Here is an 18891-nt window from a genome sequence, read left to right as displayed (position 1 = left end):
GTATTAAGCCATCCTCATTAAATTAATAACTGCTTTAAGAATAGGAAGTAGTTAAGCTGAACAACGATTTATAAAGCATAAATCATTTAATTCACCCTATTGTTTCCTTAGGTTATTATCGAAAACTTGGATCATAATCAATAAAACTTTATTGCTACTCACATTCAATCTTACACAACAATTACGGATTATGAAGATGAAATAGCAATTGATCTCATCAAACAATTAACTAATAGGCATTTTTAGCAAATCATTCAATAGATAAAAAATAATGAAATCAAGAAACAATAGATATTCAAAAATGCATAATTTAAATTAAGAACCTGGTCTCACAAATCATGCATAAGAACTGGAATCCCTTGAATTGAATTTAAAAACTTATTCACTCATGTTCATGGCTTACAAAAGAAAAATAAAATGGAGAAATCTAAAACTATGGACGTGAATGGAGAATGAAGGTATTCTGAAGGTCTGTTCGTGGTGTTGAAGGTGCTGCCCAAAGATGATCTTTATAATAAAAAACCTAATCTACAAACTTGGAAAACTTTTTGAATTTCAAAAAGACAGATTCTCTGTTCTGCAATCACGGCTAATTTTCAGTCACTTCCCTTGCGATTCTGCCTCTGATTTCTTCAGGAAAGTTGTAGCTCTACTTTTTAATTTTCCAACGGGTACTCATTTGTCCAAATCGGAGGTCTACAACCCAAGTTATGGGCCAAAAACTGAAACTGGTTCTGACAGAGTATCCAGCCCATAATAACGACTTCATTGCCGTTTTTGACAATTAAAAAGGCCTTATCTCGCTTCAAACCCTTCATAGAAATTGTAGAGGTGGTTTTTAAGGTTCAATTGGGCCTGGGTTTACTTCATTTGGACCTCCAGAGCTCCTGATATAAAATAAATCCCAAGACTAGTTGTGACACATCAAGTGTAGGCTTTTATAATAGATCCATAGCTCATTTTGACAACCTTGAAGACTAATTTGGGCTTTGGTCCCTCTTTGTAATTTGTAGTGTTCTGATTTAGCTTTTTAATGAATTAAATAGCATTAGATTTGGAGACCCACAACTTTAGAAACACCTGAAAAATACAGCAAAGGTCAAATTAATGCAAATGTTGAAAATTTCTCCATTTAAACTCAACTCAACTCAACTAAGCCTTTATCCCAAAAATTTGGGGTCGGCTATATGGATTCGCTTTTTCCACTCTGAACGATTTTGGGTTAAATCCTCAGAAATGTGTAATGCTTCTAAGTCATGCTGTACTACTCTCCTCCAAGTCAATTTAGGTCTACCCATTTTTTTCTTTCTATCCTCTAACCTAATGTGCTCTACTTGTCTAACTGGAGCCTCCGTATGTCTACGCTTCACATGACCAAACCACCTCAATCTCCCTTCTCTCAACTTATCTTCAATTGGCACCACTCCTACCTTTTCTCTAATACTTTCATTACGGACTTTATCTAGTCTAGTATGGCCACTCATCCACCTTAACATTCTCATCTCTGCAACTCTTATCTTAGATGCATACGACTCTTTCAAAGGCCCAACACTCACTACCATATAACATAGCGGTCGTATGGTCAGACGGTAAAATTTTTCTTTTAATTTATTGGGAATCTTACGATCACATAAAACTCCCGTGGCACGTCTCCACTTCAACCATCCGGCTTTAATCCTATGACTAACATCCTCCTCACATCCCCCATCTACTTGAAGGACTGAGCCTAGATATTTAAGATGATTACTTTGGAACAGTACCACTCCATTCAAACTAACTCCTTCCCTATCACCAGTTTGGCCTTCACTGAACTTGCAATGCATGTATTCTGTCTTCGTTCTACTTAACTTAAAACCCTTTGACTTTAGAGTACTTCTCCAAAATTCTAGCTTCCTATTGACTCCTTCTCGTGTCTCATCTATCAGAACAATATCATCCGCAAACATCATGCACCAAGGAATACTCTCTTGTATATGTTTCGTCAGTTCATCTAAAACTAATATAAAAAGGTAAGGGCTTATGGCTGATCATTGGTGTAATCCAATTAAAATCGAAAAATCTCTTGTGTCCCCTCCCACTGTGCGCACAATAGTAGTTGCTCCTTCATACATATCTTTTAATACTTGTATGTACCTAATAGATACCCTCTTTTGTTCTAACACATTCCATAAGACCTCTCTTAGAACACTATCATAAGCCTTCTCCAAATCAATAAAAACCATGTGTAGATCTTTCTTCACATCTCTATATTTCTCCATCAAGCTTCTAATGAGAAAGATCGCTTCCATAGTTGAACGACCGGGCATGAAACCAAATTGATTGAGAGAGATAGAAGTATCATGACGTAGTCGATGCTCCACAACTCTCTCCCACAACTTCATAGTATGGCTCATGAGTTTAATCCCCCTATAGTTTGAGCAACTCTGTATGTCTCCCTTATTTTTAAAAATAGGTACTAAAATACTCTTCCTCCATTCATCAGTCATTTTCTTTGAGTTTAGAATCTTATTAAATAATTTAGTTAACCATGCCACTCCCATATCTCCCAAATACTTCCACACTTCAATTGGTATTTAATCGGGTCCATAGGCTTTACCTACTTTCATTCTCTTAAGTGCTTCCTTTACTTCTAAAGATCTAATCCTTCTAGTATAATTTACATTCTTTTCTTTCAAAAAAGATTAAAAAAAAAAAAATACACGCACAGAGAAAAAAGAAAGAAGAAAAAGAAGACATTAAATTATATGCTGATCAAAGCATCCGATAAATACAACACTCATACTTTTCATGCAAATCTATTTTATATGATGGAAAATATTAGCAACAAAAGATAACACCGTTAACCAGTGTTTTGCATGCCAGCAGCAATACCCTTCATGGTCAAAATGAGGGTGTCTTCCAGGCCAGGAGCATACTCACTCGTAGGGTTAAGCTTGACAAGCTCTGCAGCTGGTTTTGATTCCATGTATTCTTTTGACAAGTGTGGCCTGACCGTTACATGGTAGTCAGGATCACGAATCCGCTTCAGAGTGTAAGCTTGGCAGACATTCAGGGTTGTGATATAGGCATCACGAAGTCGAAGTCTTTGCTTCAAGTATGGGTCTGCTTCAAGAAGATTTTTATGACCAGCAATCTATAGAGAAAGTAGAGAAAATAAGTAATTTATTAATGTCAGTACAAAATTTAAATTAGTAAGTTTTCACAAAAAACCATTTTTTGTGCGTGACTTTGTGTTGGTTGTTTGCTTCATCAAAGAAATGCGATGGATTTTAAACCATCAACTCTTAAATTACCTGTAGGAGAAGGCGCTTGGTTTCTTCAAAGTTCACTCTCAAGCGCTCTCCAAGTGGCCACAATTCTTTGGATACTAGAAGCTCGTCATATAACGCAGCAATTCCTGGATCACCCTTGGCAAACACCATCTCGACCAAGTCAATTGTGACCCTAAAGAAGGGCCATTGATTGTACATCTCCTGTAGCATTTGAAGATTCTTTACATCCTTCTCAATGGCGTGCTTAAATGCTGCCCCAAAGCCAAGCCAAACAGGTAGATGAAACCTTGTCTGGGTCCACGCAAAGATCCAAGGAATTGCTCGGAGGGATTCAATCCCACCACTTGGCTTCCTTTTAGATGGTCTACTTCCAATGTTCATCCGACCATACTCCAACTCTGGCGTTGCCTGCAGCATTTGAATCCCAAACATTAGAGGAGATATATAAATTAGCATATAGTAACTGTCAACAGTGAAAACAAAGATTTGGCTCAATCAATTCATGACTTCTTTAACATTTGCAGTACATTATTTGAGAATTATTGATTTGATGTCATTAAGATATCTTCTCTAAAGTAGGCGGTTTTACTTTATCATTTTTATACCATGGAATATGTTTAGAGCCATTTATTTATCTTCCTACAAGAACAATATATCGTGTTAATAGCTGCCAGACATGAAGCATTCTGCTGCCAAAATAAGATTAATCAGGACGGATAAACGAAAAGACAATAATTGTGCAGAATACTTACAAGGCGAAAGTATTCAACAAAACGGGGTTCTTGAAAGACTATGGAACGGTATTCCTTAGTGGCAATAATTGCCATCTCGTCCATCAGTGTGCGCCATTCTGGCTTTGGTGAGACTGGGGGATGCATTCCATGCTCCAGTGTGGCTGCTGTAAAACGCTGAAGAGTTCTGAAACACAAGTGTTCTTCCCCAAAAGACTGCTCAATAACTTCACCTTGAACTGTCACACGAAGTGATCCATGAATGGTGTCAGGTGGTTGAGATAAGATTGCAAGATGAGTGGGTCCTCCTCCTCTTCCAACTGTCCCTCCTCGGCCATGGAACATTGTTAGCTTTACCCCATACTTCTTTGCCACCTTCACAAGCTCTTCTTGAGCTTTATATAACTGCCAAGCAGCAGAGAGACGCCCAGCATCCTTCCCAGAATCCGAGTACCCTATCATGACTTCTTGCTTCCCGTTGATTCGGTTTCTGTACCAATCTATTGAGAAAAGACGAGAAACAGCAGCAGGAGCAGCTTCAAGATCAGAAAGCTTTTCAAACAATGGAACAACCCTCAGTGGCTGCTTAACATGACATTCCCGCTGTAAAAGCTCAACAGCAAGTACATCAGATGGCGCTGTAGCCATTGAAATTATATAGGCACCAAAGTTGTCTGGAGGAAGTTCAGCAATGACATGAAATGTGTCTAATACATCAGCAATTTCTTCTGTTTTAGGAAGATCAGAACCAAAAAGAGGACGCTTGCCTCTGAGCTCAGATAAGAGCCATTCCTGCCTGCATTCCTCAGACCATTCTCGATAAGATCCAATCCCCAAATGCTTTGTAATAGAATCAAGAACATCAGTGTGCCTATCAGATTCCTGTCGGATGTCAAGTCTTACAAGTGAAAGCCCGAAGGTAGAAACTTGCCGTAGGAAATCAAGAAGGCTTCCATCTGCAATTGGTCGATCTCCACAAGCACAGAGTGATCTGTAACAGAGTTCAAGAGGCTCCAAGAACTACAGGAACAGAAGAAAATCAATCAGTAATGGTGTTGTTATCCTGTCCATAGCTGAAATTCTTGAACAAGCAAGTCCGGATCAATTAATAGCAAATGGAGGCCTGAACCAGCCTTTCATGCTAAAATGCTGAAAGATAAGCACTTTGTGAGTTTCCTTCCATACTCCGCTTCACGCTAAAAAGGGAAGGGATAGTGGTGCATCATATAAAAATAAATGCTCAAATGATAACCATGCACCATATATTACCCTAATTCTTTTTCAAGGAAAATAAAAAATATTCTGCAGACAAAATCATCGGTCTCTACAGAAATGATAAACATGAAAAGAAAGTAACTAGCAAATATTTTATCACTGGAAATTAATAAAAATTAAGGATTTTATGCCGAGCAAACATCAGAATTTTAGTGCAACATTTTAGGTCCTAGCAATTCATTATTACAAATTTCAAGAATATTATCAGTAACCCATCACTTCTAAATTTTCTGCCATACATTAATTGAACATCAACTATAAACCAAATCTCTAACATTGATCCAACACTTCTACAATCTGTTATCGATCAAATCCTCGACATTGAAGTGAAGCAAAGAGAGCTTCAGAACTTTGAAATCACAATTGCAATTATATTTTTTAATCAATAATCAAAAACATTTCCTATAAAATCATAATGTATGCACCATTTGAGTTTCTTTGTTTATAGGACATTTGCTATTCTAACAACCACTCATTTTTTCAATATGGGGGATTCCAAGAAACAATTAATAATTTCAAAAAAAATACTCTATATATATATATATATATACACAGAAAGAAGAGCATTACCTCTATCATTCTAGACTCACCAACAACTTGGAGAATCCAAAAATTCTAGTGTTACTTCTATCATTCTAGACCCACCTACAACTTGGTGAATCTGAAAATTCTCTTGATCAATTCATGTTTGAGAAAGCATTGAGAAATTACCTTTAGCTCCTACAAATTAAGGCATAAATTGTTACTTGCTATTCCATGTTTCTATTTTTCTATTTGGTATCATGATGAGGTCTCGTAATATATTTTGCATTTCACAAAACAAAAATATCAAATACAGTATTTATGACTTAAAATAAAGGCTGACTCATTTTCATGACCTTTTGTTTATCATATGTTCTTTTCCTTTTCTCATATAAAGAAAAGAATTTTTATATTTTCCATGCAAATTTCCAATATTTATTAGTTTTAGTTTTAACATGCATGTAACCTAAAAATAAATTCAATGGTATAAAAATAAAGTAAATAGAGGAGGGACCTGTTCAACATTGGTAAAAGCTGCTTTCTCAGGAATGTCAGAAATCCCATTGGCTAATAACTGACGAGAGCGTTCACGCGTATTATAAAGCTTGTCCCTCACATCACCAAGAATAACTCGATAAGGTTCACTAGGAGGAATCTGTTTCCAAAATTCTGTGTAGACAATGCATTCAAATAAATAAATAAATAGAATTCATTGTTAATAAATAAACCCACAAAGACAAATCCAATAGTCCAATAGTACAAGTAGCTTAGAACACATTGAGGCATACAATTTTTCAGAAGTGATAGCATTTGAAACTCTTGACATCACAATAAACAAAACTTTCAACACAAAATCTGACAGAATACAAAATAAACTCGTGATACAATGATGTTGTCAGAAATTTTCAAAAAGACAGATTCCAATCAATAAATTGAAACCAACATTACATACCTATGTAGTGTTTTGCATCTTTCCTTGAAGACCTATGAAGCTCATCTGCACGAACACGAAGTTCATCATTACACCGCCACATTGACAGCTGCAAATAAAATCACATGATAGATGAAGTGAATGATAATAAGAAGAATGGTATAATTATAATCTAATAACTTATGAAATGGACATTTTGGTACCTCAAACATAAGATCCTCTATTTGTGAGAAATATAAGTTCGCAGCCATCAATCTGGCCAGTAAGCAAACATCCCTTGTAACTTCAGGAGTTACTCGAGGATTTCCTGCAATTCACCATCAGACAGACAGATATTAAAATAGGAAAGTACCACAGTGAAGAAAAACACGCTGCCCAGTAAAGTAGGGGTGGAAGAAGGAAATTCAGGAAAACTCATGTATTCAACAACTTCCACCTATATTCGATATTGTGCAAACAACCAATGAAAAATAAGCCCAAGAACATAATTATCTATAGACTTCTTGACAACTTGGAGAAATCATTTAGTGCACCTTCCCCTCAAGCATGTGGAAGTGACAAGCTAATCTTGGGCTGATCACACATGTTTGTAAGTGAAGGTGCACCATTATTATGTGCATTGACCACAGAATAAATCCTGAATAGCTTGAGGTTCCATTTGTAACAAATCAAAATAATATCTCTATCAGAAATTTTAATTAAGAAAACCTATTCACCTCATCTCACATATATTCTTACAGCTGAACTTAGTTTACATCCCAATGGATCAGATGCATGATCCTTTTGTGCCATCCATGCACCTGTTTCTATCAATCTCTTTTAGGAGCATTCTGATGTTCTTTTTCTGCCTTCTTATAGCAAGCCACCCTATAATAAAAATGAATTCCTAAATCCTAAGTCCATCGTAAGGCAGGTCCAAACTATTTTCAGAATTGAATTCTGTAATAATTTTTAGTTTCAATTTCAACTATCAATTAAGGGTATAAGTCATGTGTTTAGAAAGCAACTACTTAATGTAACAAAGAGACACACCATCACGATCACCACCCATCCAAGAAGAGAATTGGATGAGAGGTGCATTATAAGGGACACATTCATTTATCCCAAGATTCTTCAAAGCTGTGTCAACACGGCGCAAGAACTTTGGGACACCCTTCCAAATTGTCTCATGGAAGTAGCTCATTCCAGCTCTCATCTCATCCTGTGGAGTTGGAGGAGTCCTTCGGATCTCATCTGTGCGGAATGCAGCTTGGATCTACATGAGAGGAAAGAGATGCATTGCATAGGTTTTGAGCAAATCATGTTGCACAACATTGTGGAAATTATCTTCAATTATATTCTCAAGAAGATGTTGTATGCAGATTATTAACAAATGAAAGAGGGAGAAAAGATTTTCAGAAGCCATTGTCACACATGAGAACGAGATATGCATTTCCACACATTGAGAATTTTCATTCCTTTAATCAAAATGAAGACAATCCAACACTGTGTCATAGAAACAAGAAATGATATTTTTCATCTTCAAGCTGTGACAATCAAGTTCACTGTCAAGTAAAAAGGATTGCTGCCCATTGTTTTGTGCAGCTAACTGAACAAAAAAATTTGAGATCATCTATATACTGTTAGCCAAAATGGATTTTTTTTTTTTTTTTTTTTTTGCAAAAATGTAATACCAGTATCAAACAAAAATGCATGATGATTCATAATGGCTCCCAATATCCTATGCGGCTAACTCAAAAATTTTTTTTAAAAAAATTGAGATTATCCATGTACATAGTCAGCAGAATTAAAACAATTCTTTTGCGAAAAATGTTAAATAGTTTTACCTAGAGCAGTTCTCTTTGAAAATTATTTACCCTAGCAGTTAATTATGCACTGTTTCCCAAAATCATGTTTCAGTCTATGCAGATCTCAGAGCATGGAAAGCAAAGCATCTATTTGTATATGCAAGGCTTTTTTTTTTATTTTTTTATTTTCACAGTTTTGAATCATTGCCTTCTTCCAATTTTCCACTCATAAGACACAAGCAAGTATGATTTAAGTGTCACATGAGTTGTTCTTGTATTTGTGCACATGCACACAAGAAAGTGTGTGTGTGTGTGTGTGTGTGTGTGTGTGTGTGAGAGAGAGAGAGAGAGAGAGAGAGAGAGAGAGAGAGGGAGAGAAAGAGAGAGAGGAATGGTACTTACCATAATGGACATGAATTCAAGTTGTCTTATGGATTTTAATGATTCCAGGATCAAGTGCTTAACATAAATTAGATTCCAAAGCTGATAAAGATTTATATGATAGAGGGACAGAAGTGTCATACAACTTTTTCAACACAAATAGAATGTTTATCAGCCATGTTTAAAGAAACTATAGCATTACACAATATTTACAGTTAGCTGGAGTATTTATAACAAAAGGAATGCCGAGATTTCTAGGAATCAACTTTGCTTTTCCAATATGGTACCGAGCCCTTTTCTTGGCATCTTTATAGATTTCTGCATCAGGAGCCTCTAAAGGAATGCCTATAGTTGATATTCAATACGACTAGAGATGCTTGCATGTTTTTTCTAAATGTAATATTGCCAATTATATTAAATTCTAATTACTTTTATGTATTATAGAAAGACAACAAGTATAACATTAGAGAATGCTAACTTTGAATAAAGTAGATGCTAGGCCAAGGTCATTATCTTGTTGACTTTATCTTTGTTGCCTCTCTACTTATATTTCATGGTTGTTATGATTGTTATTCTTCCGCTAATAAGTATTAGATTAAAATAAGAAAAATTAAGAATAGCATTCGCAACTCCATACCTCCCTTTGTAAAGCCTCATCAAGTTCCTGCTTATCATCTGGAGTAATGTCCTTAGCATACAACTGGGTCAAACAATTCCGTATCCTGAAAATGTGGAAAACAGATAGTATCATCAAGTATCCAAGGAATGAAACCCTTATCCTCTATCTAGTGGAACCTACAGCTAACAAACAGTTGATATAGCATACACCAGCCAGTGAACAATTGTATGATGGGCCAGAACAAGAAACATATGCTTAACAAATTGTCTAAGAATGTGAGTTCCACAAGTGATCCTCTTACAAGGCGTTAATCCTTTATGCATGTGGAGTACAAACCTTGCATGCTTTTGAAGCAAAGATCTACGAACAGATTGAGTGGGATGTGCAGTTAAGACTAAATCCACAGTCTGGTTCTTCAAAGCATCAAAAACTTCTTCTGGGGACTTCTTCAATTGCATCACAAGCCTCTTGAGGGTTTCTTCAATGTCTGATTCTGTTGTTGCTGAGTTCTCTTCAGTAAAATCTCCCTTCTTTAATTTAATCCTTCGCCTGTATGCAATTTGAACTTCCTCAGCCAGGTTGGCCAAGTTAAGCATGTGAGAAAACGATTTTGTAACAACAATTGAATCCCCAGGATCCAAACTCGTTATCACTTTCCCAAGTTCCTCCAACTTTTGAGGGTCATGCTTCCCTTCATACTCAGCAGAAAGTTCATAACAATCTTGAACCTAGATCATTTAAATTGAAAAAATCAGCCAGTTACTTGTAAGCATAGAAGATTAAGTTTGCACATTATGATGGAAGGCTTTCCTTCACTCCAGCCCATTACTAAAGGCAACTTGAGCACCCCCTCTAATCCATAGCCAAGAGTTATTTGAATCAACACAATTATTTGGATCAATAACATACAGATTTATGTCAAGAATAATAAAAATATACATGAATAGCAAAATGTAAGTGAAGACAATTAAATCAAAGTGTATAAGAATCTCTTTTTTTTTTTTTAAATGTAATTGAATTTAATCTCATTTTAGCTTTTAAAGACAGAAAATTGAACTGGGTACCTAATAGATTTGGCATGTTATCATATAACCTGACAATTTGAATTCAATACCTTTGCAAATTCAATTGAAACAGGAATACAATAACTTTTGTCAATGAACAAAATTGCATCAAAGACACAATCGATGAAAGCTAAAACAATCACTTCAAACACAAGAGACACAAACATTTCTAGAAAGGTAAAGATAAAAATGTAATACCGTTTCTCGGATATCCTCCCCATGCAAATCCTGCAAGATATCAAGAAAACGGTCCAATAACAGAGCATCATACTCCACTAACTTGTCATCCGCGGAAACTTTGCGAGGTGCCAATAGCCTGAGCTGCGCATCTATTGATGCCATCTTCTCCAAATTCCTAGCAGCCATAGTAGCTATGTTTGCCCTGCCTCGTTGCTTGCTCGGTTATAAATGAAGGTGGGAAAGCGAATATATAGCAGCGGAAATAGTAAGAAAGCGAAAGCAGTAGAAGATGGAAGTGAATCTCGTGAAAGACACAAAAAGAAGATCGCGTAGATTCTTCGCCGAGAACTGGATGCCCTTCGAACACAACTTGCTACGTTGGTATCAGAGAGATTGGGAGGAGATTCGATGTGCACAGCCTAAAGGTTATACAGGAAAATTCCATGCTTATCTTTGAAAAAAAAATTTAAAATTTTAATTATGAAAAAAAAAAGAGTAATTGGAATAAGTAAAATGAATAAAAATAAAAATATTTTATTGATACGCATTTTCAAATATTTTATTATGTATCCTTACTTAAATGATGTTTCAAAAAAACGTTTTACTCGTATAAGATTTGCATATATATATATATATATATATATATATATATATATATATATAATACTTTTTAAAAATTATTCAATTTTAATTCTCATATATTTAAAATATAAAATATATGATATATTTATATTTTAAATCTTTAAGACATAGAAAAAGAAAATCCCTTTAAATATGGCATGTTGCACTGCTTGCATATTGCACATATGAAATAGCTGCTAAAGAGCTTGAGCTTCTGTTGCTAGCGGAGATGCACACGTAAGTTTCCATCGTTGACCATCCACCACCTTTAATTTGCTGCATGGTTGCGGACTAGAAACGCTAAACCCGTTTGATTCTCTCCGTGCACAAATGATGCATCGACATTGAACTTGAGTTGGGATGCGTTGCTGGGGGACGCTGCCATGAGGATGCATTCCTGGCATTGAAATGATTACACCTAGGAAGAGAAGATTGCTGCAGTAGAGCAATATTTTGGCATATTCTAGCTGGTCCCTGTGGGCATTTTTGAAGATAAGTGGGAATTAACATTGCAGAAAGGGCGCACAGGGGATTGCGTGAACACTTCCGATAGTGTGGCTAGGCCATTTGAACCAGCTTTCCAGAGAAAGGTTCTTATCTTTGAAGGGACTGCCATATGCTTTAGTAGAAGAAGCCATCCTAGAATTAGTGCTGGGTTGAACTTGTTTTAGTAGGAAATGTGCTGGTTTGAACTTGTTTTCATTAAATGACACATCCCAGTATTCTCGTAGGGTTCTAAAGCAAGGAAAATTTTAAAGAATAATTGCATGGATCACATTCTTCAGGCGAATATCATGAAAGTAAAATATTTTTATCTCAATGCTTTTATTCTTCATTAACAAGATTTTTAATATATTGAATGGGACAATCCTAGTGCCTTTGTAAGGATAGTTTGTAACAATCAGATTTTAGAAAAAAAAAAAAAAAACAAATAAAATAATAATAATAATAATAATAATTATTATTATTATTATTATTATTATTATTATTGAATGAAAGAAGTGGTGAAAGTAAACTTAAGATTCTTCTAACATTAACTAATGGAAATAAAAGAAAATGAATGGTATCCCATGCTCCTTCCTCAAAGGAGTAGGGTATCTGAGAAGATTGGTAGTGTTGTTTTTCTCCCCCCATGATTCTTCACCACTAAATTGATTCTTCAGTGGGAAAATTTCTGCCCTCCTCCATCGGCCGAACTCTTGCCTCTTACCTGGCCTGATTATACTAGCTATGCTTAGACAAGTATTCATCAAATGGCTAATGATGTCACATAGGTAGCTGAAGTCGGTATTTCATACCTGAATTTGAATCTCTCCAAAGACCCATGAGGTCTTTTATTTGCAAAGCCTTCATAAAGGGGTTTGTTTACGTTGATGACTGCTCGAATTCGCAGGCAGCTATTCCATGATATATGATCATCAGGAGTGAAATCCACTTCCTCCAGACCTTCAAAAATTTTTCTCATGTACTCAGCGTTCCCCTTCGTCATTTAATGCAGAGCCAACCCGTGAACCTGAACCCAAAATAGGAAGTATCAAGGTCAATTTCTTCAATTTTCATATTAGGAGGGCAGTCCTTTAGGATGAGCAGGCTATTTGTAATCACAGGGATTCGATTTTGTAACCCTTCTTTTATAACATTCCTTATATGAGACACAGAGCATTGTTTCACATGCAGACGCTTGAATCTTCCCACCAAGATAGACTTCGTGGCTGCCTCTGAAGTTGTATTGTTAAGGGTACTGAATTTTTTTTTTTTTTTTTAATCCAGAGGAGGAAAATATGACTTTTTTTTTCCTCATAATTTTTCTCCTACTTTTCCTTTCTAGATATAATATAAATCTGGTGTTTATACTCCCTCACTCACAAAGCACATAGAATTCACTCTTCCAAATTAAAAAATTAACTTATTCTTATTTTTATAGAAAGCATTATTTTTTAATATTTTCAATGTATTTTAGAATTTCTCTAGATACAGTGTCAAAATTTCTATTATGATGTTTGCTAAAAGCAAAAGATTGATATATTGGTAAACGTTGTAATAGTGGGATGTCAGGTGTTGTTTGCATGAAAAACAAATGCAAGTAATTAACGATAATGATAGGAATGGTTTACTTACTGCACCATCATTCACGTTTTGCTATTGCTATTAGCAAGTGTAAAAAAATCATTCACGTTTAGTCTGCCTAATCGCAACCAGTAACTTTCTAAGAAAGCATTGTAAGATAAATAAAGTTGAAGTTGAAATAGAAATAAAAATTAGCATAATTACTATTTAATTTTTATATTTTAATAAAATTAATTATTTAATTTTTATATTTTAAAACATATACTATTTAATTTCTATAAAAATTTTTATTATACTATTTAATCCTTTCGTCAAATTTTTTATTAATTAATATTAGTTAACCCACTATTTAGTCTCTTTATTTAATGAAATTAATTAGTTAATTCATATATTTTAGAAAAATATATTAATTGATTCATGTAATTTAATTTTATTAACTATTTTATTTTATAATTATTTTTTATACCTAAATTGCCCTAATTCTCTTTTTTTATTTATTTATTTCTTATCTTTTTTTTATTTTTCTCCCCATATTTTTACACCCATACTTTTCTCCCCTTATTATCTTGTTATTTTCATCTATCAATAAAAATAATGTAAGTTATTTACACAAAAAAATTAATTAATTTTTTTAAGTTTTTAAATAATTAAAAAAAATTATTTTTAAGTTGAGAAAATATAAAAATGATATTTAAAGAATTAAAAATTAAAAAAAATATATAAATTAAGATTTAGTTTTCACATAGTAAAATTTATATTTTTATTTAAAAATATATTTTTCAAAATATATTAATCAACTAATTAGATTCACTTAAATAAAAAGATTAAATAGTAATATTTTTTAAAATATATAGATCAACTAATTAGTCTCTCTATTTTAAAGAAATTAATTAGTTGATCTATATATTTTGACAGAAAATTAAATAGTTTAATAAAAATTTTTACAGAAATTAAATAATATATTTATTAAAATATTAAAATTAAATAATTAATTTTATTAAAATATAGATATTAAATAATAATTTTTCTTAAAAATTATTGAAATAGATAACATCCAAAATAATTTACTTGTGCTATTGGTCTACAGTGGCTTCTTTGCGGGTGGAAAGAAAGTGTAATTGTTTATTTGAGATAAATTTATACCTTATAGTAATTTCTTAAAGAGAGCTTTCTTTAAGTAATTAAATATTTTTTGAAGTAATTTCATAAATTTTTAAAGGAGATAGAGCTTATTAGCATTAGAATTTTTTATATGCAATAATTTAAAATAATATATTTACATTTAAATTTAAAAAAAACTATTTAAATAAGTTTTTATTGAATTAATTTTATTAAAAAAAAGATGAAGAATTTTATATTTATATGAGAAAAAAATAACAAGAATTTTTTTATTTATATAGACGAGGAAATGACAAGAATTTATAAAATCTTTGCAAAGAAAATGGAAAAAGCCTACAAAAGTGACTCAAAAGACAGACTAGCCCTTGTACTTCAACAAAACCACAGTTTTACCAACTAACAGCTAAACTGGACGCTAAGCACACAAACGGGCACGATAAAAAGACACAAATACCCTTGTTCTTAATCAAAGTAGGGGAAAACGTTCACATTCGGGAAAACAACTACCAATTTCCCATCATCTCCACAAATTCAACCGGATCCAAACGCCGGAAGACCCGAAGTTGTAGATCCAAAATCGCTGCCGCCTCTCTTCCTCTTGCGGCCCAACTTCGAGGTGCCTCTGCCAGTCGTGGAACCACCATTCGCTGAAGAGCCTGCGGCAACAGCAACTCCGTCAGCTCCATAACCGTCAGCTGACGTTTTCGAACTGAGGCTGAGAGAGTGATCAGCGGTATCGGTGGCATGAAGATTTGAAGAGAAGTTGTGTTTGGAGGAGTTTAGGGTTTGGATGGAAGTGACGCAGCAATCTTGCCAATTGAGGTCGTTCAGGTCTGATACTACATCCTCGAGATTGATGAACGCGCATGAGGAAACGCCATTGTCTCCCAAAGTGGAGCGCGAGAGATTGAGCAGGTCAATTGTTTCGATGGCTTCGGTTAACTCCTTCTATAAGATGTGAAATTTTCAAATAAAAGGGAAAAAATAAGTTAGCAATATGTTTGGTTGCCCGGAAAGTACAGGAGGACTTGAAAAAATTAAGCGTGAAGGAAACAGAGGTTTCAGGCAGAGAGAGAGGGTTGTTTAGCACATGCAAGCATCTTGCGCAAACTAAGGAGTTATTCTCCTACATTTTCTCACCACTGCTCAGAATTTTTTATGCTGAGAATGTTACTCACCCAACCACAAGCAAGAGAGAGAGCGATTTAAACTTAAGGGACTTGAAAATATTAATATTGCAACATTTTCTCAGCAACCAAACACGTTGCTAAGACTTTCAATCAAATCACAAAAACGAGAGAGAAAGAGCGGGTAAAACCTTAGGGCCTTTAATGATTTTCCTGAAGCCGTGCATGGCAATGATCTGAAAATAAAAAATAAAAATCATCATTAATAGATGATTTTGCATGAAAATCGAAATGAAAATGAGAGAGAGAGAGAGAGGAACCTGCTTGAGAAAATTTACAGTAAAATCGAACTGCTTGCGGGAGTGAAAGAAATGGAGATAATCTTCGAGACAGATTTCCTCCTTCGAAGTTCTCATTTTCAAATTCTTCTTGTTTACGCTGTAAGGTGAATATATATATATATATATATATACTTCATTGCTTTGGCCTGCTAGGGGATCTTTAAATATTTCTTAAAAAAATTTTTAAAAAAATGGATAAATTATTTATATAAAAAAAAAGTCCCATTTGAGAAAATTCGAAATTAAACTTTTAATTTTTCAAAAATAAGTTAAATATTTCTTTTTTTTTTTTCTTTCAAATTGAGTTGTTTTGCGGTGCTTTATCCCAAATTTAGGATTTCTCCCGTGAAAGGGAGAGAGAAAAGAAAAAAAATATATTTATAATTTCTTATATTTTCCTTACTTAAGTAGCAAATGAATATAAAAAAAAAATATATTCTTATACACTTAAATTAACTCACATGCCTATGCTAAATATATTTTTACATAATCTCATAATTTTTTCTACATTTTATTTTTATTTTGATTAATGAAAAATATTTTTTATATTTTTTTAGTATTTGAGATATTTAAAAAAATAGATAAATAACAAATATTTTTTTATAAAAAAAATTAAATCATATTTAAAAAAATAACTTTCCCTTTATATAAAAGAAAAAGTTATTTTTTATTTTTAAAACTTTAATAATTTTAATAAAATATAAAAATATTAATATATACATAATATAAATACATATCATTAATTAAATATTACAACTAAATAATAAAAATAATTTTATAAAAGATATATTTTAAAAAAAAAATTCACAAAAAATATTTTTCAAATATAAATTATTTTTTATAAAATAAAGGAACCTTTATATTTTAGCAAATTGAATCTATTATTCAATTACTATCAAATAACACATGCTAATTTAAAAATTTTTAGTAAAATTTAAATTATATTAAATTTATCTCATTATTTTTAAAAAAAATTTTTATTCAAATTCGATTCATTATAAATTAAATATATAAATGTATATTGCAAAAAATTTGGAAATTTTAGAAAGTATAAAACATATGGAATGTTGAGATTGGAATAAGTTAATTAAGGAAAACACACGAGGGCAACATTATTAGCATCTCATCATCAAAGAGCACGTCGTAGAATCTGCCTCTAACGACACAACTAATTTTGGGTTTTCATTTTTTTTTTGTGAAACTTAATTAATCTAAGAAAAATGCCTTCATCACATTCCTCAATCCTCATAAACAATATTTTCAATCAATATTTTTCTCCCATTATTTTATTGATGTTATACATTTTTATTTAAATTAAATTATTAATATAAAAAAAATATCTATCATATATTTTACGTATTAAATTCATAATAAATTTAATTTAAACAAAAAAAATTATTTATTTATTTATCATTTTATTGATGCTATATTTTTCGCACAAAAGTTAGCTTTTCTAAACATATGATTAACTTAAACCTCTTGATCCAGCTCCAACGACCATCTAATATAGGAAACTAAAGAATTCAGGCTTCCAACTAAATCCATATTGCCCTTCACCATGGATGCCATACTAAGATTATCACATTCTCTAGGCTACAACCTCTCCATAACAACCCAAAGCTCAAGACTCAAAACCAAACAAATCTCAATATTATAGACAAATTAACCTCCTCCAAAGGTTCATCGAGTCATTTGTTGAAAGCGCCATCGATATTGATCTTAATCTAATTGGGAGAGGGACCAGACCAATGCACCCAAATAAGATCTAGTCTTGCCATGAAGCCAAAACCGAAGATTCAATATTCATGAGCAACCTTAATAGAGAGATAGATCGTGATTTCAATCCCTTTCGGTGAACACCATCCGGAGCATGAGTAATTTTATGGATCTCTGATTGCATATAGGAAACCCCACCTGTAATGACAATTCAATTAAAAAAGACATATATATATATATAAATTAAATTGTTATATTTATGAAAAATAATTATTTTAAAAATAAAAAATAAAGTAGATAATTGGCCACCCACCATTAACTACATATCTTTCATTTTGAATTACCATTCTATATAAAATTACCTACATAATATCACAATTATAGGATATAATTTATCCTGGACCACTATTAATCATCAAGATAAGAACCGTTACAATAAGTCAATAGCCAATAAGATACTCTCAAGTAGAAAAGTCTTGAAAATAATTAAAATATTTAACAAGTAAAATATATTTAATAATTATTAAATTAAATATTTATATTTAAATTCATATATTTATTATATACATTTTAATTAATTTTATATAAATTTCAATATTAATAGTTAAACTCAAGCAGACAAAGAGTATCAGTTTTCTTAATTATCATCTAACCAATTTTCATAACAATGCAAGGTTCAAATTTCAGTGCACGAATACCTCATTGGTTTTTTTTTTTTAAGTGTTTAATTTAATTTATAAAAATTAACTTTAAGTATTATGTGCTTATAAATTAATTTATGCTTATAAAAATTTAAATTTTTAAATAATTATATGTTTAGTTAAAATATTTATAAATGGTTGTTGATTTGTTTAGTAAAAAATAAATTTTAATTATATTTATTATTAAAATAAATAAATGTTAAATTATTTCTTCAAATAATAAATTTTATTAATTAAATATTTTATTATAACAGTAACAAAATATATTTTATTCATAATACAATATAATTTAATTTCAAATTAAATAAATAAATATTTTATAGATAAATATTTTATTAAAATTAAAAAAATTAAATTTATGAAAAATAATATAAATAATTTATTCAAATTATTGTAGAAAAATAAATTGAGAATAAAAACAATAAGTATATATGGTA

At 32.3% G+C, this 18891-nt stretch overlaps 3 protein-coding genes across 3 annotated transcripts; all 3 read right to left on the bottom strand.

Annotated features, from left to right (window-relative positions):
- Positions 1-2719: 2719 nt before the first annotated feature.
- Positions 2720-11227, bottom strand: LOC110665035 (phosphoenolpyruvate carboxylase 2). Its single transcript, XM_021824991.2, has 10 exons — positions 10781-11227; positions 9855-10246; positions 9537-9621; positions 7764-7986; positions 6935-7038; positions 6753-6840; positions 6315-6469; positions 4025-5023; positions 3294-3680; positions 2720-3133 (listed from the first exon to the last, which is right to left on the bottom strand). The coding sequence occupies exons 1-10, from the start codon at positions 10946-10948 to the stop codon at positions 2840-2842; spliced, it is 2895 nt and encodes a 964-aa protein (XP_021680683.1). The 5' UTR covers positions 10949-11227; the 3' UTR covers positions 2720-2839.
- Positions 11228-12393: 1166 nt separating this feature from the next.
- On the bottom strand, positions 12394-12933 carry LOC131183138 (uncharacterized). Its single transcript, XM_058153216.1, has 2 exons — positions 12682-12933; positions 12394-12598 (listed from the first exon to the last, which is right to left on the bottom strand). The coding sequence occupies exons 1-2, from the start codon at positions 12870-12872 to the stop codon at positions 12421-12423; spliced, it is 369 nt and encodes a 122-aa protein (XP_058009199.1). The 5' UTR covers positions 12873-12933; the 3' UTR covers positions 12394-12420.
- Positions 12934-14859: 1926 nt separating this feature from the next.
- On the bottom strand, positions 14860-16112 carry LOC110665100 (uncharacterized). Its single transcript, XM_021825091.2, has 3 exons — positions 16017-16112; positions 15888-15932; positions 14860-15517 (listed from the first exon to the last, which is right to left on the bottom strand). Exons 1-3 carry the CDS (start codon positions 16110-16112, stop codon positions 15101-15103), a joined length of 558 nt encoding a protein of 185 aa, XP_021680783.1. The 3' UTR covers positions 14860-15100.
- Positions 16113-18891: the final 2779 nt, after the last annotated feature.

The sequence above is a fragment of the Hevea brasiliensis genome, chromosome 9 (genome assembly GCF_030052815.1).
Source record: "Hevea brasiliensis isolate MT/VB/25A 57/8 chromosome 9, ASM3005281v1, whole genome shotgun sequence".
Lineage (NCBI taxonomy): Eukaryota > Viridiplantae > Streptophyta > Magnoliopsida > Malpighiales > Euphorbiaceae > Hevea > Hevea brasiliensis.
This window is presented reverse-complemented; position numbering and strand designations above follow the sequence as displayed.

Coding starts and splice junctions, on each gene's coding strand:
- LOC110665035 (XM_021824991.2), bottom strand. CDS start 10,948: ATGGCTGCTAGGAATTTGGAGAAGATGGCATCAATAGATGCGCAGCTC. Junction 9,622..9,854: donor TTGCTTCAAAAGCATGCAAG/GTTTGTACTCCA, acceptor CCACATTTTCAG/GATACGGAATTGTTTGACCC. Junction 6,841..6,934: donor TAGAGGATCTTATGTTTGAG/GTACCAAAATGT, acceptor TTTTATTTGCAG/CTGTCAATGTGGCGGTGTAA.
- LOC110665100 (XM_021825091.2), bottom strand. CDS start 16,112: ATGAGAACTTCGAAGGAGGAAATCTGTCTCGAAGATTATCTCCATTTC. Junction 15,933..16,016: donor CTGTAAATTTTCTCAAGCAG/GTTCCTCTCTCT, acceptor TTTTATTTTCAG/ATCATTGCCATGCACGGCTT. Junction 15,518..15,887: donor AAATCATTAAAGGCCCTAAG/GTTTTACCCGCT, acceptor CACATCTTATAG/AAGGAGTTAACCGAAGCCAT.
- LOC131183138 (XM_058153216.1), bottom strand. CDS start 12,872: ATGACGAAGGGGAACGCTGAGTACATGAGAAAAATTTTTGAAGGTCTG. Junction 12,599..12,681: donor TTGGAGAGATTCAAATTCAG/GTATGAAATACC, acceptor TAGTATAATCAG/GCCAGGTAAGAGGCAAGAGT.